This window comes from Gambusia affinis, linkage group LG20 (assembly GCF_019740435.1).
Source record: "Gambusia affinis linkage group LG20, SWU_Gaff_1.0, whole genome shotgun sequence".
Lineage (NCBI taxonomy): Eukaryota > Metazoa > Chordata > Actinopteri > Cyprinodontiformes > Poeciliidae > Gambusia > Gambusia affinis.
Window position 1 is genome coordinate 10,377,767 of NC_057887.1, and position 27,966 is coordinate 10,405,732.

Genomic DNA, 27,966 nt, shown 5'->3' on the forward strand with positions numbered 1-27,966 from the left:
TAATTTCAACCCTTAGTTTAAAATCCATTTGGGTTCTTGGTTCTATAATCACCTTAGTCCAATATTAAAGGATGTCATCCTTAGATTGTCTGGGGATAAGCTTTTATGGCATTTGATTAAAAGGGTTTTTTTTCAGTCCATGGTGGATGTTACTCTTGTCATTTGCATAATGCCTGTTGAGTTTTCTGTTTAAAGATTAATATTTTCTGTCCAAATTTAGCAATTTTCCATTATTAATGTATAACTTGATCTTCTCCAGAGTTCTCGAGATTCACAACTTAGAACATGCTTTTCTTTTTTACGTTAAAGTGACAGTTTTATGAAACTTTGCCGTTTTCTTTTAGAAAAATATTTCACTGATCATTTAGGCTTATGAACCTGAACCCCTAACTTTATTGCCTAACCTCAAAATGTTATTTCAACTTAAAGCTAACAATGTTGATGCTTACTTGTGCAACTTTGTAAGGATGTAACATTATCAAATCTTACCAGTATTTATTTTGCACAAACTAAGCAGTGATCAGTTTATCTGCATGAATGTTAATATCAACAATGTTAGTTGCTGTTATTATTATTAACAGTGCTATTTGTTTTAGAATGTCATCTCTACCTCAAATTACAGTCGACTGGCCTAACGAAAGTAAGCCTCATTCAGGCTCAATATTTGATACATGGACTTCTCCTCTGCATTCATTTTGTGCTCCTTTTAGTCCGTCATTAAGGATGCACATCCAAGCTCTACAAATGCAGCAATACCTCCAGTAAATGGTGGTGGCACTGTGGTGCACTGTAGCTCTTGTAAGATCAGCAAAAATAATAAAACAGAAGACAAAGACTGAAATGGGAGATCTTCTTCCACATCCTCATTGATCGCTTCTGTCTACCGCTGTGCCTCTTTCTGAGGATGTATCTTATGAAGACTTCATCCATTCATGCCATGTTTGCCAATTTTTGAAACTTTACCAAAAATTCAGAGACTAACTGAGAACTGCCCCCTAGTGGCTATGTTGATTTACAACCATTCTAACTTAAACTCATTGAAAGCAGGAGAGCATCAACTCTTAACAGAATTGAAACAGTTGGACTTGTTTTTGGTCATAAAGGGAGCATAAAAGGACATATTTAGTGCCTCTAAGTTGTTTAAGACTCTTGTGAAGGCTTCAACAAAGTCTTGTATTATTGTTCTGCCTGTCTTTCCAATATAATCAAACACAGTGAGAATAGTCCAAGAAATATGACAAGATGGTAACAAATTAGCCTGACTAAGTAGAGTCTGATGAAGACTGCAAATGTCTGGGTAACCACTTAAAAGGCATTAGCTGTCAAGGTGCTGAACACAAAGGAGTCTTCTGTTGCTTCCTTTTGGCATGGAAAGATAACAAAAGAATGGTAAAAGGTATTCTGTCTGGAGTTATAATGTTCAAAATACAGCTGCACTTCACGCCTGTCGCTCTAATACCAATGCATTGGAGATGATAAATTTGATGTTTTTAAATAATGTGGTCACTAAATAAGGTGTTAGTTCCATTTTAAAACTGAAATTATTGCTTAAAACCAGTAAATGTTTCATTCTCGCTATGCAAATACTAACTTGTGAAGCCGAAAGAAAAGGAGGAGGAGAAAGTTGATCTGTTTGAGTAAAACCATAGAACATGATTGCAAAAAAACAGTCCCTAAAGATGATCTCATAATCTGTTTGCTTTGGCAGATTGTCACCATGCTCGAATCTTTCACAGTCTTACATCTCCCACTTCAGTGCTCTGATCTGATTATTTTTTTGTTGATGTTATGATTATGATTAGGCAATCTGTAATTTCACTGAATTGAATCCAAATGATTTTTTCATTCCATCATTTGGTGTAATGGCTTAATGTTTTCTCACTCAGCTGTTTAGATCCTGTATTATACTAATAACCACAATATAGCATGCAATTTCACTTTCATTGCATTGATAATTTGCGTTACGGCATATTGCTGCAAGTGACCAAATGTTGTAATACTGACTAAACAAAGAAATCACCCATGTCGAAGAGGTGAAAGCTAAAAATATTTCACTAAAAACAAATCTATTAATAGAAAGCAGATATACTAAACTAAATCTGTTTGAGTCTTTGCAGCAGAAAATGATTCATTTGGAAACAAATATCTGCTGTTGTGCGAAATGTGTAGCTGAGCAATTTAGATTTAACTAATGGCGACATGACCATTGTTTAGAGCTGCTTGATAAAAGCATAATGAGAGTGAGGACGCAGGGAGAACTGATGAGGAAAGCAGACAGAGAGGAGGAGACAACCTGCCTTTGTCGTCCTCTTCCAAGGTCACCCTTTCTGCTGAATCAAATATTTCTCTCTGAGAGAAATGGGCATCTCTCTCCTCCTCCCCCTTTTCCTCCATCCCTTCTTCTCACTTTCCTCCTCCCCCTTTTCCTCCATCCCTTCTTCTCACTTTCCTCCTCCTCCATCCATCACTTGTTCCACTGCCGCTGCTCCCTCCTCCCCCTCCTTGTTTTTCACTTCACATTCCACTTCTCCTCCTCACCACCACCGTCCTCCCACTCACTGCCTCCCTCCTTTCTGGGGCGCTGCGGATGCAGTTCCCATGGCAACCATTAGATCCATGCTTGTCTGGATGTGATCCATTAATAGCCCCGCAGGCTGCGGATAACACCAGCGCATCTTGCGTTGGACCACAGTTGGAGGAAAAATAGACAGAGACGCATGAAATCAAAACCAAAATATTCAAAAGAGAAATTGTGTGAGAATGTAGTGAAAGATGGAGTTTGCCTAAACCTAAATTTAGTCTCATTCCCCAGACAGTTAAAGCTGCACATTGACTCCAAGTGCATCCCTTTTTATCTTGTGTCCCCTTAGCAATTAAAACAGAAATGTTTTGAATGATCTTCATTTGTTGCTTGGCGGATTTTCCTATTGAAACCTTGGATTTTTAACACAACAAAGCTTTTACGGCCATTTCTGCTTTGACATCCAGCATATTGACAGAACTTCCGATTTTTGTTGTTATATTTCACAACTTACAAGTGATTTTTACACATTGAGACTGGGACTCGTTTTGTGCTTATCGCCGTGGCTCATCACATTGGCAACATGCTGTACACTGGCTAGGTGACGTGATGAATGGCAGATGGCCAAGCCGGAGTGTTTGTGTTATTTTTGCGACTGTGTGTTTATCTCTGCAGACCTTGTAAGTAGACATAATGATTACAGGGTTAGAAATATGCGGTTTGTCGCAGAGGCAGTGTATGAATGAAAGATGGAGGGTGTGTGAGAGACGGTTTGACCTACTTTTTCACTGCGGAGGACCAGATCCACAGAGATCCAGCCAGCCGCCTTCTCGCCGCACCTCTTCATTTTGTCTCACCCACAAGGACAAAAACAATTAGCACAGTGTTCTGCAGACCCACCACATCTAATAATAGTAACACATTTTACTTTCAGATGTGACTCATTTAACAGGTGTTTAGGTCAGACAATCACTTTAATTTTATTGTGAGCTACTGCTTGGACACTTATCTGGCTTCACCGCATTTCTTTTATTTCACAGAACCTATTTACATGTAAAAATTACTTTATGTGCTTGATGTTCTGTGTGACATTAGAAGATAGTTCTGTTGTCATATTTGTTACCTTTCTGATTAATATTAACCCTCTGAAGTTTCAGAGATGATTTAGCTTTTGGATTTAATGTTCTGGGAAGGATTTATTATTAAACCTTATTTAAGACTTTATAATGGGCAGATAAACATCTCATTGGATTTACTTGTTTAAAAATCTTTTTTTTCTGAAAATTCAACAGATTATGCTTTCCTCTTTTAACCAACTACTTTCGATCTGTTGGTTTATTTATCAGCATTTCAATGTGTTTAAATATTCAGCATTTCTGATCAGAAAAATAGACTCCCCGAACTTTGCCTTTTAGGTTCTCATTAAAACGCTAAATAAGACTTGGCACGTCTCATTCATTAATTGCATAATGAGTTTCCTCTGTAGTGAATCAGACGCTAATTACAAACAGATCACAAGCGTAAATTAAATGACAGGCTCAGTGGAAATTAGCTGCCATAGATTTGGCAAACATTGTCTTCACAGCAGTTGCTTCATTTCCCCTTTATTCAGCATACATACATAACCATAAAAAGATGTATGTGTGCGATAGACAATTAAGGGAATTATCTGGTATTTGTTTCGTTGCACTCGGACAGGAAAAGATCATTTATTTTTAGATGCTGATGGCTGTTGGAACCAGAGCCCATGAGCGTGAACTGTGTGTGCGCGTATGGATGTCCATTTGTTGATTTGCTCTGGAATTCCTTCCATGAACTCTCTGTGTTACTGTAAGAGCCGCGCTCTGATCTCAGTAAATGAATGAAATCGGTGGCCTTGCTTTTAGATCTCCTCACTCATAGTGTATAAAAGCAATAGTTAAGTGCTGTACCATTAAGAGGCACCTGTGACCTCTACAATCCTCTCCCAACCCCCAAACACACATTGTTTTGCCCAGCAACAGCAGCACACCAGCTTCCTCTGTCAGACCAGTTATTATGGACCCATTCACCTCCATTTTTTTTCTTCTTCCTTCCTTTTCCTCCCATGACTAACAATTTCTTCTTCCATTTTTCATCTCTGATCAATTGTTCTCCGATCTTATCCCCTTTTGACTTATCAATATTGTCTTTTAATGAATCAGTCCACTTCCACAAAATCTGTTTTACAGCAGTTTTCGTTTTCATCTTTTCAGTAAATGACACACTTTACCCTGGTGACCTGGAACTCTATCTAAACTTCAAGATAATAAAATAGGTTTAGGGGCGTGCTGTGGTGGCGTAGGGATAGCGCAACCCACATTTGGAGGCCTTGAGTCCTCGATGCGGCTGTCGCGGGTTTGATTCCCGGACCCGGCCGACATCCTTCCCCCTTTCCTGCCAGCCTACTGTTATGTAAGGGACACTAGAGCCCACAAAAGACCTCCTGGTGGGGAAAAAAAAAAAAGGTTTAGATTTCACTTTTGGTGTCAAACAAATGTTGTGTTGCATTAACAGTTTATTACACTTTAAAAATGGTTAGCAAATTTAAATTTAAAAATGTACATTAACATTTGCCTGTCACAGTTAAGAATTGACCTAAAACAAGCATACTTCCACGTAGCAAATTTGTGTTTCTGTTTTTATAGACGTGCAAAGCGGAAGTTGAAAAAGCTGTGGATCTTCTTGACGTATGCTTTTTATAGAATAATTACTCTAAACATGCAGGCAGAGCTACAATAGAGAGGTTTAGATTGAAGCACTGTATGGCCCAAATATCAGATGTAGAGCCAACAGAGGACATGTGGCAAACATTGAAAATTAATGCTCAGAGAACCTATCCATTCAGTTTGACTGATGCATTTCTTAAAAGATGAATGGGCAAGTCAGAGAGGGTTCCCCACTGCAGGGAAGTTTCTGACTGCCTTATAAGAAATGACCATAATCTAAACTGTGTCCTTTTTCTTTTTCTCATACTCATCATCTTGACTGACACTTATTTACAATGAAAAACTGTGAATTTGATATTCTGTCTCCATCTCGTGCAATGATTCATTCAGCGCCTTTGAACTCTTGAAAGGAAACTTACCATGACCTGACGAGATTTGTTTTAAGAGATTAAACTTTGATTAGGCATTGACTGGCTTTAATGAACAAAATTGGAGACATAACTACTTGAGAAGTGAGCACTCACTCTTCAGGAAAAAGACTTAAAGGACATGACCTGTCTTTATCTGCTTTGACTCAGTGTGAACCAGAGTATTGATTTACCTAATGTGTTTTAAGTTAACTCCTTTAGTCCTTCAGAGTGGCCTTTAGAAAAGGCCAAAGGCACAGCTGATTGGTGAGTGTGATTTAGCTCGGTGGTTTTCAGGTTTTAAGAGGAGAAAAGGTCCAGCGGTGTTGACCCGGTTGGAAATATGAGCTGGTTAAACCACCTGCTGTGTGGATATAATGACTGTGCAGTGTGTTAGCCGCCACCATCTGTGGAGCGGCAACAGTGTCCTCCAGGGACCTGGAGGCCTTTGATTTTTGAGTTTCCGTTCCTGATTCATCCCCCACTGATCTCTTAAACAGTTGAAATGTTGAGGTGAGAAGTGTTCTTTTGTTTAATGGGGAAACGACTGGGAACAACAGACTCACAGCAGCTTAAATAAAAAATGTCACTGATCCCACCTATTCATTACATGTCCTGTGGGAGTAAGGGCAGTGAATATGATAATGGCATATGGAGCACCTTCTATTATTTGCATATTTTGTCAATTTATCTATCCTCTACTCTCCTCAGAGTTGAATTCTGGAATTTATGAACCAGATATTAATAAGGTGCAACAGAAAGGGTGGAGGGGATCTTTGGCATACCAGCAAGAACTGAGTTTGTTTATATAATTAAACCATCACTTTTATTCATATTTTCATTTAGTAGATGCTAAATTTCCTTCTAGCATAAAACATAAAAGATAAGTGTCCTTTTTAACATTTATTTTAAAAAGCCAAATGAATGTAATTTAACTCTCGATTTATGTTTACAGTTTCTGTCCAGCTGGAAGGAAAATCCCTGCTCTGGTTTACTCTTAAAAAAAACTACAGGTGTATTTTTTAAGGATTGCCTTTTATTTAGCTCCATCGATCTAACTTCCCTCTCCTTGCTGAAAAGAAGTGTCCCTGCAATTTGTTGCTGCCTCCTTGTTTCCCATTAGAAGTGGTGTGTTCAGGATGACAGTGCTATATAGGCCAAAACACTCTGGTCTCCTCTGACGGTGTTGGTAGATATTCTTGTGTCATATTCTTTCCATCACCAGATAACAAATTAAACTGTTCAGAACGTGAGATAAATTTATACTGAACTCAAATTACATTCAGGAGGAATTAAGTAATTATGTGACATCTTAAGGCATTTTGTTGCATTGGATTTTATTTGGGGATGTTAAAGTAAAATGGGCCAAAAAATTATTCCACCACTTTTATAAGAGTTTCATTTGTAAAAAAAAAAAAAAAAAAATCCTTTTCCTTCTTCTTGCACTTCACAGTTATGCACAGCTTTGTGTTGGTTGATCATATAAAATTAGGATAGAATATGTTGCAGTTTGTGGTGAAAGCGGCAACCAACACAACCCACAGAACTTAAAAGCACTTCACACTACACAATAACATCTGTACTTTTGTACATTCAGAAGTTTTTGTTGGCCTTTGGCAGCTTTTGATTGTCAGCGTTTCTATTCCATAAATGCAGCAGTCCAGATCTCGCTTACTGTGCAAAAAAAAAAAAAAAAAAGAGACTCACGGAGAATATTAAAAAGTAGGGCTCTTTTAGCTTAGTTTCCTGCTCGCGTATAATAAAACTTCATATTGCAATTCTTGTACTTTCTAAGCTGCAGACTGACTTTTCTTTAAAGTCTAATATGTCCTTTGGGGACAATGATCCAGTGTAATACACACCCTCATATGTCGGAGGTTTTTTTTAAAGACCTATCTGCTCCGCTTATTGTTATTTTTATCTCTTGTATGAAGGCATCATTCTTGCTCTGTCCCTTTAAGCATTTATTTTGAAGCTTTAGACCTTTCTTTTTTTTTATGCTGTCTTATTGTTGTTGTGAATATTAACTTGTTTATTAACATTGCTCTTTTGTGCTTGGTTTTGTATTCTGATTGGATGGGGAGCAAAGGCAAAATCAGTATCTGATGCTCTGATTTCCTTCTTAAGGTTGTGAGTGAAAAGTTTTAATTTGACTTTAGAGTTGATTGTTTGAGGAAATTCATCATTTTAACAACTTTTCCTCTTCAGTTGTTTCCAGGCTTGAGTTCCTAACAGTTATATTTGTTTCCATGTCCAAAAAATAATATTTAAAAATAGCATCATGTTAAAAGGAAGGGGGTGAGTATTGAGGTAGATTTTGAAATTTCTCTTCCGGTTTTGACCAGCATTGTTCATCTAATGTGCTCAGGCATCAGCACTTTCCTGTGGTCGTCAGAATAGCCTTTATGATGACATCAAGCCAAACAAAGCTTGTGGAAGTTACAGTTTTCTGCACTTAAGAAGTCTTTGTCCCACTTATTAAGTAATGCCGTTGTGAAAAGTTTGTTCCAAAAGAGAAATCTGCCATGTTTGAAATTGGCAGGTTTACAAAATTGGTCTAAATTGACCTAAGAATTTCTGACAAGTGCAGCTCCTGTAAAAAAAAATAAAATACTTTAATGGAGCATAGGTAGTCATACATTAATTTTTGTAATGTCTTCATTGACTGATTTAAGATCCAGGCTAATGGAAAATACTTTGTGTTTCAATTTCTTTAGAACTATTTTCTCCTTTTGCATTTCTCTACTGAAACATTACATCTGCACTTTGCAGCTCCATCAAAACTGCACAGCTCTAAGGCACAGTCATGCTAATTAAAGAGCTGCAGTCAAACAGCCTCTTGGGCAGTTTTCACAGCGTGAACCCCTCTAAACCACAGCCACTTTAAACAGGGGCAGATCATCTTTTTTGCGGTTTCATCCGTCCAGCTGTTTTGAATCAGGTTCTTTGTGTTATGATAATCAGGGACAAGAACTGTTCCACCAATATGCTGCTCTGGATTATTTTTAGTTTTTATGTAGGTGTGAGTCTGTGCTGCTGAGTGCATGGTGCCATTTGTTCCTCTGTGTGAACGCAGCTCACAGAAGGATGTGAGACATGCAATGCGGCCATGTGAGACAAAGAAAGTGTGATAGTGAGAGGAACAGGCGTTTTTTGTGTTGATCTGCTGAATACATTTCCAGTTAACTGAAAGGAGGAGGGCAGGAAGTTATGAAAAATGACGACTGGAGTAGGCAAAGCTTGGACATACAGCAGCCACGAGCATCCTGGCGATTCTGAGGGTTGGGTAGAAAACCTCTACGAGACTTTTGTAGAAAAATATTAAAGTCGGTATTTGTATTGTCGGAATCGATTTAGAACCTTTGCCGCACTAGTGAAAATATGTTTTAAAAAGACTTAACTACTTAACAGTAAGGACTTTGTGAAACAAAAAGAAATCACGTTGACAATTTGGAAATCTATAAAACCTGTTTATCATTAAATGCAACACAGCAATGTCTTTGTTCCTCCTGTATTTTAGAGCTAATGTACCTCTGAGTACATCAAAGTTATTTATTTTTATTTTGCTTCTGATCTGATCTACATTTTGCACAAAGACCAGAAAATCTGATGCGGTTTACACACAGAATACATTTTTTCAGTTCAATCTAATTATACAGACAGATTCAAAGTCCATTACTTACCTTACGATCTGATACCAGTTATAAACATAAAGGGGTCAAGTTCAGTTTATTGTTCCCTTTGGATGATGTAGCTTACTGCATCAGGTCTGTTTTTGTAGCCCATCCAAAATCCATATGTGGCTCTTTAAACTGGAGGAAGCTCCAGCAGTCTAAGTGGCCCCTTGGCTTAACTGAAAGAGGGAGATCAGAACACCAAGCAGACACAGGAAACACAGAAACACCGCTTTAGGAGTACTTTGTATGTTAAAGAAAAATTTTGGGGTTTAATGTCAGCAGTAGTTTCTTTTAGTGGCTACATCTGGAATAGAAACCCAGCAAACATATAAACTCTAAGCCAGTGGGATGAAAAACAGAGTAAACATAATCACAGCAGTTGCTCCTTTAACTGTTTACTACTAGAGAAAAAACAAAAGGATAACATAGTTACAGGTAAAGACAGTAATTGCAGAGTAGTAGGAGAAAGTAGCAGAGCGGGAAAATATGGTCAGTATGTCCTCCAGCAGCCTTACAGCATTACCAACTTACCTTGCATCTTGGTATAGATTCTGACTGTGTCACATTTATTTTCAAACATGCATGGACATTTCCAACAGGAACATAAATACATTTATACTAGCTTAGGTTGCAAAAAATTCTCCTTCTCCTGGTTGTTGTTCACTTCAATTATGTCACCTACGGTACATTGAGTTGGTGGAGTCTAACCGAACAAGAAAGCTTGAGCAAATTTTAACTAGAATACTCGCGCTCTCTCATCTTCCTCATATTCTTTTTCTTCTGAGTTATGTTTGTCAGGGGAAAAAAATCTATAAGCATAAAGAAAAATCCTTCAGAATCAGCGTTAGAATCTAGCATTATTTACACATTATACAGTTATTCAAATTGAAGGCATCACCGACTACTAAATTGAAGGTCAAGAAATATGTGAGGAACATTTTTTGTTATAGAACTGTGTGTATATTATTTTTTGTTTTGATCCTGATGTTTGTGTGTACAAAAAGCTTGGACGTACACCTGACTTTCCATCAGTCATAAAGGCAACACTATCCAAATCTGACCTGATGGTTTTTTAACTAAAAAGACAACAATACACACTGTCTGAACACATATCAAACATATTTCTCCTTTTTTTTCTTTCATTTTGATCTCCAAGTTGTCTTAAAATCTAAAATATTGACATAAAGACAGAGCTTTGTGCACCTGGGAAGCAGATCCTCTTTAAAGCATTGACAGATGTATTTTTCTGACTCAATCTGTGCGGGGTGGTTTCTGTTCTGAATCAAAAACGTTTCCTCCTCATTGCTGTTACTGATACTAAAAGTTGGAAACATAAATCTCAGCCTATGAGGGATTAAAGTAATTCATACTTGGAGATAAAACAAAGAGCTTGATTAAGAATTCTGTTCCATCAGCCTTTTAAGTTTCATTCCCAAATGTCGTCCCACCCAGAAAGGAAGGAGGGAATATTTCACTTGAGTCAGAACAAACTTCAACTTTCCAGAATGCCATCACCTCCTCCCCACCTGCAGTACTCATATATTTTTTAGCAGCTGTCAGCTTGGGGGACATTCCAGTACCCTGTTAGAGGAATGACTCAGAAGGTGAGCTGGATGTTTAATGGATCTGAGGCGATCTCTACTGCATCTCATCCCTCCTCCACTGACCCTGTTTTCCTATGTTTTTAAAGACTTGTTTTAAAATTGAGATTTTTTTTTTTTTACTTAAGCATTTTGAAATTTTATTAAACAAATTATAACCCATTTACCACACTAGAGAGATTTGAAATAAGAAAAAAAAAAAAAAGGCACAGAACAGGGCGGTAAACATGGATGCCATCACTTTTTTTTAACGCTAACTTGTGTTTACATTTGTGACAGTTAATTTTTCTCTGCTGCTGTCAAATACCAAGATTAAGATTCTTATCATTTTTATGATTCTACAGTGAAAGCACACAAATAACCAAACCCAAATATCAATTTAATGTGTAAATATAAAATAAAACGAAGAGTAAAATACTAAAGACGACGAAAAGATAACTTTATGTCGATTCAAACGGTCACAAAGTTGGACATGGAAGGCCAAAGTAATGGATTACATTATATTGCAGCAGATTAACCTCTACGTAAATGATGATGATGATTTATGAAATATATATCAAAAATGGGCCTCAGATATGATCACATTTTTCGTTTTGATCTTGTGAGGAACAGCAAGATTTCTTGTTTTCCCTTTTTGTTTCACTTGATGATTCAATATCCAAAGTTACCCTTTATTACTCTGTCCTACAACATTATTCTCTTTCCACCTTATTTAGATTAGGTTAAAATATCTGACTCCAAAATGCGACACTCTTTCAAAAAGCTGTACTGCCGTCATTGATTGTAATGTAAGAAGGGATCCTGCACGGGACGATTTCTATGCTTTTACTGAGAGAACAAAAACATAATCCACTCTAAATGCACTCTTGTGAAAGTGAGTCTGCATTTATGCCATACAAAGTAATTATAATACGACCTGACTGTTGACAGTCCATGAATATTGGGGGAAAGTTGAGGGGAAAGGAAAAAATCATAGGCACAAGGCCCAATGTCTGTCACAGCCTTCACAGGATTACGACGCATCGTCTTGAACAGTACTAAGGTACTAATTGACTAGCGCGTAGCAAAGAAGGAGTTTCCCTTTTGTAACCGAATCACTGGACCTAAGTTACCTTTTCCATAGTATTTGAGATGCATCTGTATGTATAAATCTCAAACACCCATGAAGCACACTAATGCATGTAAAAATAATTTTTTATCAGAATATTTTTCGACCTATTTTTAGCTGTGAAAAGAGATAAAATTATAATTATTTGGTTTCCAGGAAACTACACAAGCTGTTGTTTTTTGAGCTAATAATAAGGTATGAAGGGTAAACTGACATTCACCCATTGTTTTCAACTTTTATTTCCACCCAAATTTCATTTTCTCGCCTTTCTCCTTCTCCAGCCTCTTTGTTCACACAGAGGAGCTACCTTTGGGGAAAAAAGTGATTCAGGACTCACGTGGCTTGAAGGGCAAAGACGAACACATGCAATGGAGTTGGGGGAAGGGGGCTAGAGTAAAGGAAAGAATTGATTTTCCAGTCAAAGAGGCCATCCAATGATGGACCAAGTCTGCCCCCGGGGTTCTGGGGAGCGTGTGAGGGGGGGGGGGGGGGGGGGTTCTGGCTGGCTCAAGTCGACTACGGGTAAAATATGGCAGTCAATGAACTTAAAATCAAGCTGATCATCATTTCTTTCTCTTCAGAGATAAAGTGCTTACCATTGTTTCTGTAAAACGAGCCTTTGTTTGTTTTGGTTCAAAGATGTGTCAGCGATCCGTTTTTTTTTTTTTTTGTTTAGTTTTTTTTGTGAGGTGGTTTGGATGGGAACGTTTCGGTGTTTTTCGCCCTTCACACGGCGCTCGGCCCAGCATTCCCTCTGGCATTCCAGCAGCACAGTGAGGCAGAGACGGACCGCAATGAGAGATGGACCGAGGAACAGACAGGTCGCTGCGCGCACTCACGCAAACACTACCGTCGGCTGGCTGGCAGCCATGACAGATGGGGGAGTTGGGTTCAGGGGGGGGGGGGGTGTTGCCATGGAAACCAGCAACGGCGCTACCCTGAGCCTTTCCCACCCTGGATAAGCCGAGCTGCACATGCTCTGCAGAGGAGTGCAGCGTGGGCAGCACAAGCCTGTTTTTTAGTTTTTTTTTCTTCTTGTTTATGTTGTTGTTGTTGTGCAACAAGTCAGATTCAATAGGTTCATAGCTGAAATTTAGACTTTAGATTAAAGCGGCACAGAGCGAGAGGAAAAAAAATTCATTTGTTTACATGATTAGTGACTATGTCATCGGGAAAGTGTGTCAGAACAAACACTTGACCAAACGGAATCAGATGCATATTTATTTATTGTGCTTTCAGCCCTCCGGCCCCGGCAGCTTTATATTTCCATCACTTCCTCCTCCCACTCGACCGGAGAGCAATTATCACACAGTCATCTTCTCAGTTTCCATCACATTAACATTATCTCACGTTTCTGTCTCCCTCAGCAGCCCCACAGTTCCCGCTGATTTTATTCTGACTGGCTGAGTCCCTCCATCGATCCTGTTAGAGAGAAACGAGGCAAAGCCCCAGTTCACCCGCAGAGGGTCTAACTGGATGTGACAGTCTCTAAAAGCCCGGCTACTGCCGCTCTCTGCTCCAGAAACACAGAATGGGTTGTTCCTTCCATAGCTCTCCTGCATGATTTCTTCACTTATTCATCTTCATTTTCTCAGCCTTTCTTTTCAGATATGCACAGGCATGGTGTCTGCAACAGTATATACAGATTCAGCTCCCGTTGTCCTTCATAGATTCTGTTATTTTCTCTTACACAATCATTCACGCTTTGATCATATGCACCCGTTTTCACATACATATATTCTTTTTAAACTACAACATCTTAGAATTTCTTTTGATGGATGATATGGGACAAGAGGCATCTAAAGACTTCCTGAATCTTTGCTGATGTTAATTTTTAAATTTCCTGCCCCTTAATTCTGATAAAGCCAAAGTCTTTGTTACTTCCCTCTTTCATCAAGTTCAAGTATTTTTACTTGGCGTGTCGTTTAGAGTAATTTGACAAATTCTTCAGTCATTCCTCATATCCCTATATTTTATCTCCAGGAGTCAAACCCTTTCGTAATACTTTGGAGTGCTCTTGATCTATAAATGTCTAGGCTTTAAGATGGTCATTTAAAAAAGATTTTTTGAGTGGGAGCTCTGAAAGGAAAGTTGGCACATTTCCCCCAACATATAAGGAAACATTAATGATCACAGCTGCTGAAGTTCAGTACATTCAGTTAAATTCACTTAAATAAAAGATTCTGAGCCACCCTTCACTACTTTATATATCCTGTTATAACTCTTTTTTTTATGTATTTTGTATTCTAACATCATCTTAATGTCATCTGTTAAAACAGATACATTAGTTTTAAATACATCACTAGTGACTATAGTTAAACAAGTGGATATTTTGCTGCACTGATTCAGTGCTGTTGAACAAACTGGTAGCAGTTCCTTTTGTTGCATTGTATGAGTTAATGGATTTTCAAATTTGATATGAAACTGTTTTGTTCTCTGAGTACAAATGGTGGATTTACATTCAGAAACATTTCATGAAAATTAGAAAAGAAAATGTTTTTAGATTTCTTTACCACATGATTTATATACCATGCAGTCATTTGAATTTATTTGTGTTCTGTGACACTGTCTAGGTCACATTGAGACAATATTTTTTTTTCCTTTGATAAAGCTTCATTCTTATGCAAAATAGTTTGGGATTTTTTTTTATTTATTTATTTTTTTGGTATTGTTCCGAAAAATGTCAAAGGCGCCTTTCTGAGTGAGACAGATAACTCAGTTTGTATGTATGATGATGATTTATGGTTCCTCACTGTGTGGGTGTGTGTGTACCTGTGTGAGTGTGACCGTATGATAAATGTGAGATACAGTTGTGATTATGATGCTGTTTATGTCAGAGAGGGGGTAAAACCATAATTCATAGCCTTATACACATCTTGGTTTCATACAGGGTTTGTAATGCTAGCAGATTGAATTTTAGTGGAGATGATCCTCCAATCATCTTTTTGGTTTGCAAAACAGTGGAATTAACGATCTTACTCCACCTCACATGTTTGCAGAATCTAAGGAAGGTTTTCTGTGATGATGATGATAATAATTTAAACTTCTTTTTTTTTTTCCCCTGTCCATACTTTTATCCCGCTGCTTTTTGAGTATTTATGTCCCCATTTCCTGTTCTCTTCACAGTGAGAAGAGGAAGCTGCAGGTGAACATTACAAGTCCCATCCAGTGCAGCATGAACGGGCGAAAGTGCACGGTCGTCGTCGAGCCAAAGATCAACCAGTCACATCCGGACTTCACCAAGAGCCGAGCTGGCTACATCCTGGCTGTTCCTGGCAACTAAAACGGGCCGAAAGAAGAAAAGCGCAATAGCTGATTTTAAACCATTCAGAGATTATAATGAAGATTGTTTTGATTTGCGGAGCTGCTGTTGATGTGGCAAGTAGCTCTACATATGGATTGATTCTTTAAGCTAAGCCAAATTTGTCCTAGTTTTGCTAGATGTGTCATTAAAGAAGGCGATGTCAGCTAAAAGGATATGCACTTATTACTTACCAAAGGGGAACTGTTGCTTTGGTTAAAATCTGTATTTGAGTTGATTTGCTTTGTGCAATATTTAGTTCGCTGCATACTGATTAGTGTTAATCCGAGTGAGAATGGTTTATCTAAAAGCTGTTCTCAGAAACACCATCGTTGCGTAATATCAGCAAAATCCAAACGTTTCACAGGAATTTCTAATCCCTGAAGCTCCATCAGTTAGCCAGCTCAAATGGGAACCCTTGAAAAATGAAGAATATGGCTGATTATGTTTGCTTTAATGTGTACCATTTATGTTTTCAAAAACTATAATGCTACCAAAGACCATTCCTATCTAAAGGAGATGGTGAGGAACCTGGAATGTCTGCTTTACTTAATGTTTACAGGTGTATCATGAAACTGGGCCAAAGTCTCAGCGACAAATTATTTTAGTTTTCATCACAGGATGTTTGGTAGAATGTGTTGAGCGCATTCTTAACGAAACAATCCTGCTACATAAGCATGTTAAAGTGTTGGCAAAAAATGAACAGCAAGTATCAAATTAAACAAACTCTTCATTTTATTTCATATCGACTGTAGACGTAAAACTCAACGCTTTAACAGAATTGTTTGCCAGTACTTCATAAAGATGGAGATCATGTTTGAGTGAGACTAAAGACGCAGGTTATCTTTTCTAACTCCATTAGTTTGCTCAGAGCTTCACCTACAGGCCACAGAGACGGAGTTGGACACATTTGGACAGTTCTTTTCATCAGTCAGCTCTTTGGAGACTTGTCTTTTACTTGTGTCAAAGCTTGGAAACCCAAACGGTGCAAACCACATGAGTTGTGCTACAGTCATCCCTTAGCTTTTTTTTTTTTTTTTTGTGTTGGCTAAATACAGAATGCGTTTTTCTCTGTTTTGCAAAAGAATCTGTCAACACTGAATTTCACCAAACACAAATGTCATGTTTTAGGATTTGGATTTCATTGTACGGTAATGAATGAAAAAAAAGATGCATACACAAAGAACTAAACCATTAAAAATAACGAGATACACACAGTTTCCACAAAGGCGATGTCAGTTAAAAGCCCCTGGCTATTCACACCACATATACATATCTCACTTATTAGCAATTATATTCAAAACCTTGGATTGAACAAAGTAGAGATTTTGGGCTCAAATTATTCTAACCCCACATTTCATTGAGGTGAAATATTTATTTCTGATCTTTTTAATATTTTCCACAGAAAGTGGTTCTTGTAGATGTTCTGGAGCTTTCATTAAAGTATTTGTTTATAGAAAAACATTTTTTCCATCTTACATTGTTGCTAACTGCTAACATCCTAGCTTACAAGCTAACCACTAAGCCATTATTAAACAGTTTGCTGCTGCTGTGTACACTAGTTAGATAACCATTAATGTAATATAACAAATAAATATCCCTAGTATTTTCTCTGATTTTTCTTAATTTTGTCTATTTTGATGTTAAAAATGCATCCATAGACTGAACAGAAAAAGCTCAAATTCTAACCTAAATATTTTTTTTTTTTGCAACTTGTTAACTGTAGTCTAATCACTTTCCTTATCTATTTTACTGTTGTAGGACGTTGCTTTAAAGGGACCAATCAGATTGATTTAATTTCTGTTAACATGGCTTCTGGTGTTTAGGAGAGTCTGCTAATAATAGGAGTGACAGATTAAATTTGAAAGTAATGTATTTTTATTCATGCCGTCTTTCTATTAAACCTTAGATACTCTTAACTATAAAAAATGTAAAAACACATTCATGTACAGTTCCTTAATACTTTGATTGTCGTTCTAGTTTTGATCCTGAAAGTTTAATTAGAGAGCTCCAGAACATTTACAGAAATGTTCACTTCCTTTGCTGTTTTCTTTGAACAACAAGAAATATCTGCCTAATCTCCATGTTCTGCTTACAATTTCCACACATCTGCTTATTGGAGGACTAAATGTCTTTCTAGATGCTTTAATGGGAATTGCATAAGTGACAAAATCAAGCAAAACGACAAACGCTTTCTGACTAAATGCTTTCTTTATGCTTCACAACAGGAAGGAGAACTTTAGTGGACTTTTAGGCAAGTGCTGCACTGTCAGCCAACTGTGTTGGATTTATCCAGGTATTGTTTAAGTACTTTGACAATGTTTCCCACCTTTTGAAGAGTTATACATGTTCAGTTGGCTAATGAAGCGCTTTTAGATGAGAAAAACTGTTGTGCAAATTGTAGCGAAAAAAATCGAATCAGGGAAGTGTAGGTTTTATTAGACAGTCTACAAAGGAGTTTTTCTGTGTGTGTGTGTGTGTGTGAACTGTAGCAGCGCAGTTCTGCATTTCCTCCAGCGTGGTAATTTCCCACTGGATTTTCCTCTTTTTCCCTCCTCTCTGCTTGGCTCTTCACCGCTCATCATTAGGATGAACTTTGTGTCATTTCTTACTTCAGCACTTCTCTCCAGGCCAGAGAAGGGTTGGTGAACAAAGCCTCATTTTTTTTTTTTTTTTCTTTCTCCCGTCTCCCTCATTGCATGTCTCCACTCTACACCAAATCACTCGGCTCCTGGGCCAGCATAGCTGGGGCATAGCTGGCCCAGGAGCCGCTGCACTGCTGGCCGTTCAAGAATTGTTCTTTCTTTTTTTTTGTTTTTTGTTTTGTTTTGTTTTACTCTGTTTTCATGAACTCAAATGCTTTCAGATGACATTTTTAAAAATACAAGATTGCAAAGAAGAATTATGGATATCCCAAAGCATTTTAACGAGTACACAGTATTTCAAATTTATTATCGTTGTACTACCAGCATTATTTGATTGCTACTTTGTTAAATATTGCAGAAAGAGTTTGAGACAAATTTGGTACTCTCCGAAATATGAATAAGATTTCTCACCATCTGTGGCAATGAAGCTAAAAACAAAAAACTGTAAAGCTCCGTACATCATTATTTATCACTAATCATGTAGCCACCGGAATTAATCTATATATTCACATATGGCGTGTTTTTCTGTTATCATGCCGCACAAATGCTCACAATCTATCTGGCCACAGATCTGTTTTATTATTTTACGTATTTTTGAAATACGCAGGGATTTTTGTACAACAAAAGAACTTTACACTACTGTGAAAAGTTCTAATTCCTATTTTTTTTTTTTTTTACTTCCCATGAGAGAGATTTTGTTGTAATCCATTATTATTTCAAAAAAAAAAGGTTGTTTGCTTTGGATTTTTGATGCTTTTTCATTTAAAATATTACATTTCAGACGCTCGATTCTTCACAAAAATTGTTCCCATTTCATGAATCTGTGAAACACATTTTAAAAAGACAGAAAATTGTTTGTTTGTTTTTTTTTTTCCTTGACCTGATCGTTTCCGAACAACTATTTGCTGAAAATTTGGCCGTCAACTAAAAGATGGTGCATGGAAGACCTTTGTCAGAATTTCAAGGCCTGATTTTCCGCTGTTGTATATATATTTTTATTTTTTTGGCCTTCTTTTGTCCCACACTTGTCAACTTTCCTTTTTTCAATAGGTAATGACGAGCTTGCAGTCTGGTCAGGAGCAGGGCAGAAACTAGCAAAAAGCAGCCAAAGTCCAAGCAAAAACTTTCAAAAGGGCAAAGCCCAAAGAACTCGCAATCAAAACCACTTTCATAGATAACTAGAAAGTTTAAAATTTGGAAACAAATTCTAAGAGTTCAAAAGGATGTTTCAAAATTATACACAGTACTTATACAATATAATTTTATGGCAAAATGCTCAAAACTCTTGAGTTATAGTTTCCCCAAGTTACAAAGTTCAAAATAAACTTCCACAAACTGTAGGCCGGAGTGGTTTTCTGTTCTGTCCTTAGAGCAAATGAATAGAAGCCGAAAGCAGTCGAGTTTTTGCATCTGCACTTTCTAACTTTTGCTGATCTGTGGCTAAATCTGTAAAAGTAAAAGTAACTCCCCAGGATTTTCTGATCACTCGTTGTTTCTGAAAACTACCGTACATTACAATGCGTGCATTATTATTATTTGAAGGCCGAGGAACAATATGCAGTGTTGGCAGATTTATTTTTCTTTGATTTATTTTTGGGATTTGGCATTCAGTTATATATATATATATATGGATGGATGGATGGATAGAAATATTGTTAACAAACCATCCTATTTCTTTTTATTCCATTATACTTTAGTCTGAAACTGAATGAGAGCTTTTGTGCCATTATATTCTTCCCCCTTACTGTGATCTGTTGTTGTTTTTTTTTGTTTTCTTTTACCCAATCCATGTCAGCCAAATCGCAACTGATTATGTCTTCTCTGTAATTTCTGTTGTCAGCGGCTTTAAGTTAAATCTGTGTGTATGCACCTTTCCTTCAATATGTGCCTAATTTTATATTAAGTTTATATTTTGTAATATTTCCATACTATATATAATTAAAAAAATCACAAGTAAAACTAAAGGGAAATGCTGTAATTCTGTGTTGTGCATAGTGTTTTTGTATGATTCAGGTTCAGCTGTTTATGATGTTCCACAAGGATAAATATTGCATTAATCAATTTATTAATAAATGTATTTGCTTCAGTTGCTCCCTCTGAGTATGTGTCTGTTGCCTATAATGCAGAGGCTGTTGTAACACTGGCATAAAACTCAATTCCTCTCAGAAAAGTGACTGAAAAAGAAGCTGGGGCTTTAAACCTGCTTACATTTATTTCGTATTAAAAAAAAATTACTATTTCAGTCAGATTGTGAGCAAGTTTTATTTCAAAGAGCATTTTTGGGTTGTATGATTCAGAACATAGACAAAATGTGGCCTGTTTTTTACTGGGTTCTAATGATTTAAAAAAAAAAAATTAAATTCATGAGACTGTAATACTGTCAGAGGCTTTTTTAATATACTGCATTACAGACTGCTACAGGAGATCCTTCCTCCCTACAGCCATCAGGCTCTACAACAACTCTTTGAAGTAACTTTGACAATATGAGTTACAATATTTAATTTTTGGGGGGTATTTTTGAATGCACACAGGAATGATTGACAGCGCCAAGACCTTCTTATTGGTGCTAACTTGATAGAAGTGGACTTTTAGGAAAGCATGTGTCCTCTACTTCTGAAGTCAATCATTTGAATTCTTCTCTTACGCAACCCACTTCCTCCATTATTATTCTTCTTCTTATTATTATTATTATAGTCACAGTTCTGATTACAGACGTAAATTCAATAGCATTTCAGGAAAAGAATAATCCCACCGACAGTCAAACGATAACCCAAAGATGCCAACAAATTTCTGAATAACTAAAAATAAAACTGAAGATTTTGAAGTGACCTAGTCAAAGTTGCATGACAGTAAGAGGGTCATTTGTGATACAGAACCCTCCCTTATGGGTAAATTGAAGCTCTTCTAGCTTGGGCCAAAATTCTTTCCTCCTGCCTCCAAGGTGGCCCAACCAGTTGTTATGTCAAGGGAGCAATTACTTCTTCAGATTGGTCTAGGCTGTTTTGTGTCATTTGTTTTCCTCAGGATTGGAAACCATATTAAAATAAATTTTATGCCCTAAAACATTTTAGCAATGCTGCGAGGGGGGTAAATACTTTTCTCACATCGGTGTAAGCCTTATGTTTTGCACACTTTGATGATTCAGGAAATAAGTCTGTTCTTGGTGTGACATTAAGCGTCTGGAAGCGACATAAAATATCACAAGAGAGAAAACTGAGCGATCAGTGCATTTTTATTTTTTCATCACAGTACAAAAATAAATTAAAATAAGCAGAAACATACTAAAAAAAAGTTCAAATTACAGCAACTGCTTTTTTTTTTTTTGTCATTTTCTTTTTTAAAAAAAGAATGACTTTATCGAACAGCATGTACACCTTCCTCCCACCGAGTCCCGGTACCACTGCGTATGGTTGCTGTTTGCCAAGTTATCCCTCTAAGAAAACAACACATTCTTCTGTACAAATAAACGCTGCAGTTTACACACACTCATCCACGCTTTTGCACACACACACCCATACACCTGCAGCTCATTGAGCAAATCCTTTTGAAGTTTTTAAATCACTGTTTTATCTACAAACAACAAGATACAGAAAAGAATCCGACAGAAATATTTCAACTATCAATTTAGTCTTTTTTTTTTAATGGTTTATAAGCTTATAAACAACTAGTGAACAATGCAAGTGAAGAAACATGGCACATTTCAAGCTGAGACGGGGAAATTATTTACTCTGTTTCACCCGACCCTCTCTGTAGTTCCTGCCTGATCTGAAGAAAACCCAAAGAGCTTAAGCAGAAATAACAAGGATTGCTATTAGGAAAAGTGCAGCCCACACTTTTTGTTTCCCATTGTCTCCTTAATCGGGAGACAACGATTCATTCAAGATATTTTCAATAGATGATCTTTAGATATATAGACTGCAGCTGTTATCTGCTTCTGATATGTGGAACATCAGGTTGGGTTTCTTGAAGTTAAAAAAAAAAATCTCAAAGCTGTGTAGTTTTGTCATGGTGACAATGGAGGCTGCCATATTGGTGATGGTCAGATTAAACACAGGTTTCGATAAATGGGCCCAAAACATAAACAAACCAGCTCAATCTTCATTCTCACCATGGAAAAGCATGCCTCCTGCACCATCAACCCCTCCTCTTTAACTCCTTCCCTTTCTAATCACTCCAATGTGCCCAACTGAATAAATACCTAAATGGCAATAAGTTAGATGTTGGGATAAGTTGTCTCAACGTCCAGTATCTCAGTGTTTTCCTCAATGATATGGCACCGTGAGAACATTTTTAACGCTGAAGCATGAGCACAAGAGTGGCTGTAACACAACCTGTCGACAGAAAAAGTACAAAGAAACTTTCTTTTCCCCTGGTAAATAAATAGCCTATTTTAGCAAGCAGAGATAAATAAAACTAGCGTCACTTTGTTCACGGCATTCTCTTAACGCAGATGCAGTCGGTTCGCAAATCAAGTAAAAGGAAGAAACATAATAATCTTAATAATTGTAATAATAATATTAATAATAATAGCTCCTGGAGGCTTTGTAAAATCGCATGGCACACGTGCAAAATGTTACACTTCTAAGTAGAAAAAGAAAACTTGTTGGAGAACAAAGCAATAAATAAGCCTCGTGGAGCAAAACTTCCATGAACATGTTGTCTTTCTTTTTCTTTCCTTTTTGTCGAATAATGTAAGTCTTTCTGAACACAAGATATTCATTGTCCAGTTTTTTTTTTCTTTTTTTGTTTTGTTTTTTTTTTTATCAAAAGTTCAACAAAGCAGGACTGAATGTCCACTGGCAGACCCCTCCAAACCCCTTCCACCATCTCCCTTAGTAAAACTCAGGCTCCGATTGGGGTCGAGCTGTCTCTGTCCTCTGACGGTCAGATATGCATCGCCGCAGAAAAAGAAGAACCTTCCCCTCTCCCCCCCAAAAAAACAAACAAAAAACATCCGTGTCAGTGGAGGGGATGTCCCAGAGAGGCAGCGGGAAGTTGCCTGTTCATCCGTGGAGCATGAAGAAATCCAGTCAGGCGATGGCCCTCACCCTCCTGCAGTAGGCAGTGCACATCACATTGTCAAACAGTCAGAAGGTCACTGGTGGGCTGCTGCAGCTTCAGTCCTGTTCACATTCATTGCTGCAGCTTTTTCATACTGTTTTTTTTTTTTTTTTGTCATTTTGTTCTATTTTTTTAGTCTTGTATTTTATATATTTATGCTTATATAACAGTTGGTAAAGAACTCACCCAAATCTGGCACTTTTTTTTTTGTAACGTATGTACAGTGTTTATAAATTCTTTCAGTTTTGCCTTCAAGAAATCTGATAATCCTTCATAAAGGTCTTCATCAAGATGTCTTTCTGAAGGTCATTCAAGGCTTTTTTTTTGGGGGGGGGGGGGGGGGGGGGATTTTGCAATGTGTTCTAAAAAAAAAAAAAAATGAGAGAGATGGACTGTCTAAAGTATAATTCTGCACCAGTAGCTGGAAGTTGTGTCTGGACACAGAACCTGAGACCTGGATCACGCTGCAGCTGAGGTTTTCATTTTATAGCTCAATGGGAATCATTTTTTTCCATGTGGAAATCCTTAATTCTCTCTGCCATTCTTTGGTATTTTTCACACAGGCTGCTAGCGGCAAAATCTATTAGGTGCACACGCTAAACACTGGCTCATCTGTTCAGTTTAGAACCCCCTTCTTATGTAAATCAGTGCAGAGGTGATACACTAAAAATGCTGATAAAGCATCCTGTGATAAGAAAAACTCGAGTATCAATTTTCAAGTCTTGCCACGGCAGCCGTTCATCTCCTGCATGATGGAGGCAAGATGATCCTGCGTTTAACTCCAGCCAGCTTTCCTGTGAACTCTCACCGTTTTAATGAAAAGCATCCTAAAGCTGTCACTTCTGTGTTTGCTCCGATAATGGGTTTTCTGAAACATAAATCCCTTTGTATGTAGAAGATTAAACTGTTTAAAGTCTGAAGGACCTTCAGAAAGCCTGAAATGTTGATTAGGACCTTGAAACGATTACAAGAGAGCAAAAGAAATCTGAAGAATCAAAGAATGACTTGTGTACAATCCGGTATAATAGTCTTAAAAAAAAAAAAAAAAAAAAGCTTTCATTCTTGGGTTCACGTCCTTTGCAAGTTTGAAAATACTTGGGGGAGTATTGTGATCCTTTCAGTATATGTAAATATTAAACCAAATGTCAAAACTGCTTCATACAAATATGGAACACTCCCTCCAGTAACCTGGCGTCATGGCAGTTTGGACAGTGGTGAATAAATAGCATCATTGATCATTTCTTAAAAGATGTCAAAATGTGAGACTGGAGTTAACCCCCTTCTCCCCTCATACCCTCCCCCCCCCCAGCATCCCCTCACCGGTCCAGGCCAATGAGCAGGCGACTCCTCTCCTCCTCCTTCTGGCTCTCGTTCTTCAGGTCGGCAAACACCTGAGTGAAGTAGTGGGGGTCGGAGTTGATCTGGAGCATCTTGGCGCTCATCAGGTTGATGATGGACAGGCACCGGTCCCAGAAGGTCTCCTTGGAGGTCTCCACCAGGAAGGGCTTGAGCGGATAGGAGATCTCGTTACCCATGTAGGAGTAGGACAGGTAGAGGCAGGTGAGGAGGACGGCCTGCAGCTCGTGCTCCGTGGCCACCTCGGAGGAGACCACGTCGCGGCACAGCATGTAGACGAAGACCACGTTGGCTGGCGTGATGAAGCCCTGGTCCTGCCAGCCCTGCAGCAGCAGGGAGCGGTCCACGCTGCGCAGCCACAGCACCGGGTCGGTGGGGGAGAGGTGCTTCAGGCGGTAGCAGCGCCGGCACAGGAACTCCCCCAGGCAGCGCAGCAGCTCGCTGGTGGAGGCCTGAACGATCACTCTTTTAGGGGTGCCAGGGGCCACATTGGAGTTAGTCAGTGGGGCCTTCTTGACCGAGGATGTCGTGTTGTTGGAGCCCTTGCTGAGAGCCGGGCTATTCTGGTCCTGGGTGAAGCTGGACAGATTAGCGCAGGACTGCGACTTCTTCAGGTTCTCGTTGTTCAGGTGGGACACGTTGTTCTGGTACGTGGCGTTGGGCTGCACTTTCTTGGAGCTCTTCTTCTTGGCCGACACCGCCACGATCCGCTTCCATGGCAGCACGTTGATGAGCGAGTGGCGCTTCAGGTTCTTGTCTTTGGCGTTCTTGCTGTTCTGCACGGCCGTGTAGTGGCCCACGGTGGCGGGGCCGTCTTCGAAGAGTGCCGCCTTCCGGTAGCTGGGGGACAGAGACAGAACGGTTCCCATGGCAGCTGATAGGAGGCGTCCAGGAGCGTCAGGGTCAGAGGTCTGAGCTCTTTGAGGGGGTTTCTATCACCTGGACAGCCTGCACCTCCTGGAAGCAGAAACATAACTGGTAAAGATTAGACTAGAGATTTAGAGAAGCAGGATGCTTATACATATATACTAATGCTAATTAGTACCTGGAATCCACATTTTGCTGCAATTGGAGTTGTGATTATTTTATTCTATATCTGCAGCAGCTTTACACATCTACGAAGTGAAATCTTGTCAATTTTCCTTTTCACAATAACTCAACATCAGTTCCCTTGGATGGAGAGCATCCATAAAAACATATTCGAAGGCTCTGCCATTGTATTAAGGCATAGACTTTGACTACTCTGAATACACAGGTGAACCTCCAGTCTTTGTGTTTTCATATATATATATATTTATATTCTCAAAGATTGTCTTGTGTTACACTCCATCCATTTCCCTAACAACTTGACCTACTTCCTTTTGCCTGACAAAGCAAAACAATCCTACAACATGATGCTGCCATCACTGTATTTTGCAGTTGCATTCAGGGTGATGTTGTTTTTTTGTTGTTGTTGTTTTTTTTTTTTGCCGTTTTTAGTAAGAGTGCCCTACATGTCTTGTGGCCAAATTTAGATGGGAATTTGTACCGCTTTCCTTTTCCTTCTCATCTACAACGTCTCACTGTAATTCCGTTTGTGTGTTTTTGGTTCTGATCCTGCTGGAAGGCGAAGCTCCTCTCCAGTCTGTAGTCTTTGGCAGCTTGTCAAGACTGCTAGTATTTAGCTCCATCCATTTTCACAGCCGTACTGAAGAGTGAAGCATCCCCACACCAAGATATTCCTGCGAGCACCAGTTCCACCGTGGATCCAGAGTGATACATGGTGTTAATATTTCCATTTTTTTAGAAGATTGACTTGCTGGGCATGTCGTTTTATAACCCAACCTCCTTTAAACCTCTTCACACCTTCACCTGACATGTCTGCTGTGTTCTCTCTTATGTCCACTACGCTGTTTGTTCACTAATGTTCTCTAAAGAACCTTGGAGGCCTTCACAGAACAGCTGGATTTATTGTGAGATTAATGAACACAAACATGGACGGTAATTCTTAATTTGCCAATGTCTGGGTGAGGCCATAGCGGGTTTTATGGTGTCAGAGTAAAGTGGGCTTGAATACATCGTTTAAATTTCTCTCTTTAGTCATTTTGAAATCCAAGAATAATTTTCCTTCCGCTTCAAAATTATGCTTTTTATTTTTATTGTTTTGATGGCCTGTCCTTTAAAGTACTGATCAAATACATAGAAGTTTGCGGTCTCAGCGTGATAAAATCCGGAAAAATCCCAGAGGAGGTGCGAATACTTATGAGATGCTCTGCAAGTGGGGGGAATGCTAAATATAGCCACACAGATAAAGACGACGGTGGATTTGAGCTACACGGATGATTGAAGATGGATCCATAATCCATAATTTACAGTGTGAGATTTATGGCGAACGGATCAGAGTGAATCATGCGTCTCCCCCATCCCCCGCACCAAGATGGACGGCCGGACCGTAAACACCATTTTAGTGATTTTTTATTTTTTTAAAGGTGAAGGAGGTCGACTTTTATCCAGTATTGAGGCCCAATTAAAAAGCCAAGATCACATTTGTATTTCCTCTCAATTAAAACCCACTAAACTCACTGAATATTGGATCACCTCCCCTATCCCTCCCCTTCATCTCTCTCTCTCTCACTGCAGCGTTAAAGACCCTCGATCCAACAAGCTTCGTGCCTTCATCGTCATGTTGTCAACCTGATTACCGGTTCGTGGCGTGCGGGACAAATACCAGAACATCCCGTTTTATTTTCATGCGTGATATTTGCGGCTCCATGTGCAGAGATGAGGAGCTGCGTGCATGCTGCGCTCTCCGTGGTGCTGAATCTGTGCGACCAAGACAGATCTGTCGCTCTGATAGGCGGTGGCTCACAAATAGAATCGTTATTATTATTATTATTCTTTTTCCTCCCCACCCTGTCCGTTAATCTACAACATACATAGAAACATTTACCACCATTATACTCATTTTAATTAGACTTAAATTAGCGTGTGCTGTTAATTAGAAATGATAAGTGCGCATTTCTAGTTCTGAAGAAGAGGAATCCACAAATCCGTTCTACCCCACCAGAGGCTACAGGCTTTTTTTCTCCTGCGCAAGGATTACATCAAGAAAGCAAATGTACTCACCAGCTCAATGATTTGTAAGATGATAGTCTTCCTTAGAATGACGCCTTTGAAAAATGTTAAACCATCTCGAACAGAGTAATTGCAGCAAAGAAAAATAATCCGAGATGATCCAGAGAGGGAGAGAGAGAGGAATGAAAGAAAGAAAGCACAACAGATGCAGGCAGTGTAATAAACTGGCCTGGTTGTCGGCGGTGTGGAGACAGTGCCGGGCTGTTGTGGAATGGACGCTCAGATGAAGATGTGCTCCTGGTCCCGATGGCCGCGAGATGCGGGATGCTGCTCGAGCTGATGTTGTGATCTGTGATGGTTGACGCAAAGGCGTTGCTGCGGCCACCGCGGGTCGCCAGGATCTGCGAAAAAACGGCGCCCTCTGCTGGCGGGCATCGAGACTGACGCTTCAGAAACCCAAAGAGATCGGAACTTTAGGGTTAGCAGCGGCTGTTTCTGATATGGGCGACATGAGCGCGACGTGGAGAGCGGCTATTAACTTCCAGTTT

The 27,966-nt window shown here is 38.8% G+C and overlaps 2 protein-coding genes across 6 annotated transcripts in view; one reads left to right on the forward strand and one right to left on the reverse strand.

The window, feature by feature from the left end:
- Positions 1-20,033, forward strand: part of myo1d (myosin 1D) — a 113,469-nt gene extending 93,436 nt beyond the window's left edge. For all 3 annotated transcript variants that reach the window (XM_044103193.1, XM_044103194.1, XM_044103192.1), the window contains one exon: positions 15,128-20,033. In XM_044103193.1, coding sequence (XP_043959128.1) covers positions 15,128-15,284 — 157 coding nt within the window. In that variant the 3' untranslated portion in view covers positions 15,285-20,033. The remainder of the gene's footprint in view (positions 1-15,127) is intronic.
- Positions 20,034-22,556: 2,523 nt separating this feature from the next.
- cdk5r1b (cyclin-dependent kinase 5, regulatory subunit 1b (p35)) lies at positions 22,557-27,779 on the reverse strand. Of its 3 annotated transcripts, none has more exons than XM_044103195.1 (3): positions 27,470-27,779; positions 24,329-25,321; positions 22,557-22,999 (listed from the first exon to the last, which is right to left on the reverse strand). In XM_044103195.1, exons 2-3 carry the CDS (start codon positions 25,231-25,233, stop codon positions 22,978-22,980), a joined length of 927 nt encoding a protein of 308 aa, XP_043959130.1. In that variant the 5' UTR covers positions 25,234-25,321; positions 27,470-27,779; the 3' UTR covers positions 22,557-22,977. The 3 variants fall into 3 exon arrangements, with proteins under 3 accessions (XP_043959130.1, XP_043959131.1, XP_043959132.1); XM_044103196.1 differs by having other exon boundaries at positions 24,329-25,339; XM_044103197.1 differs by lacking the exon at positions 22,557-22,999 and having other exon boundaries at positions 24,325-25,321.
- Positions 27,780-27,966: the final 187 nt, after the last annotated feature.

Coding starts and splice junctions, on each gene's coding strand:
- cdk5r1b (XM_044103195.1), bottom strand. CDS start 25,233: ATGGGAACCGTTCTGTCTCTGTCCCCCAGCTACCGGAAGGCGGCACTC. Junction 23,000..24,328: donor CTGCTCATTGGCCTGGACCG/GTGAGGGGATGC, acceptor TGCCTACTGCAG/GAGGGTGAGGGCCATCGCCT.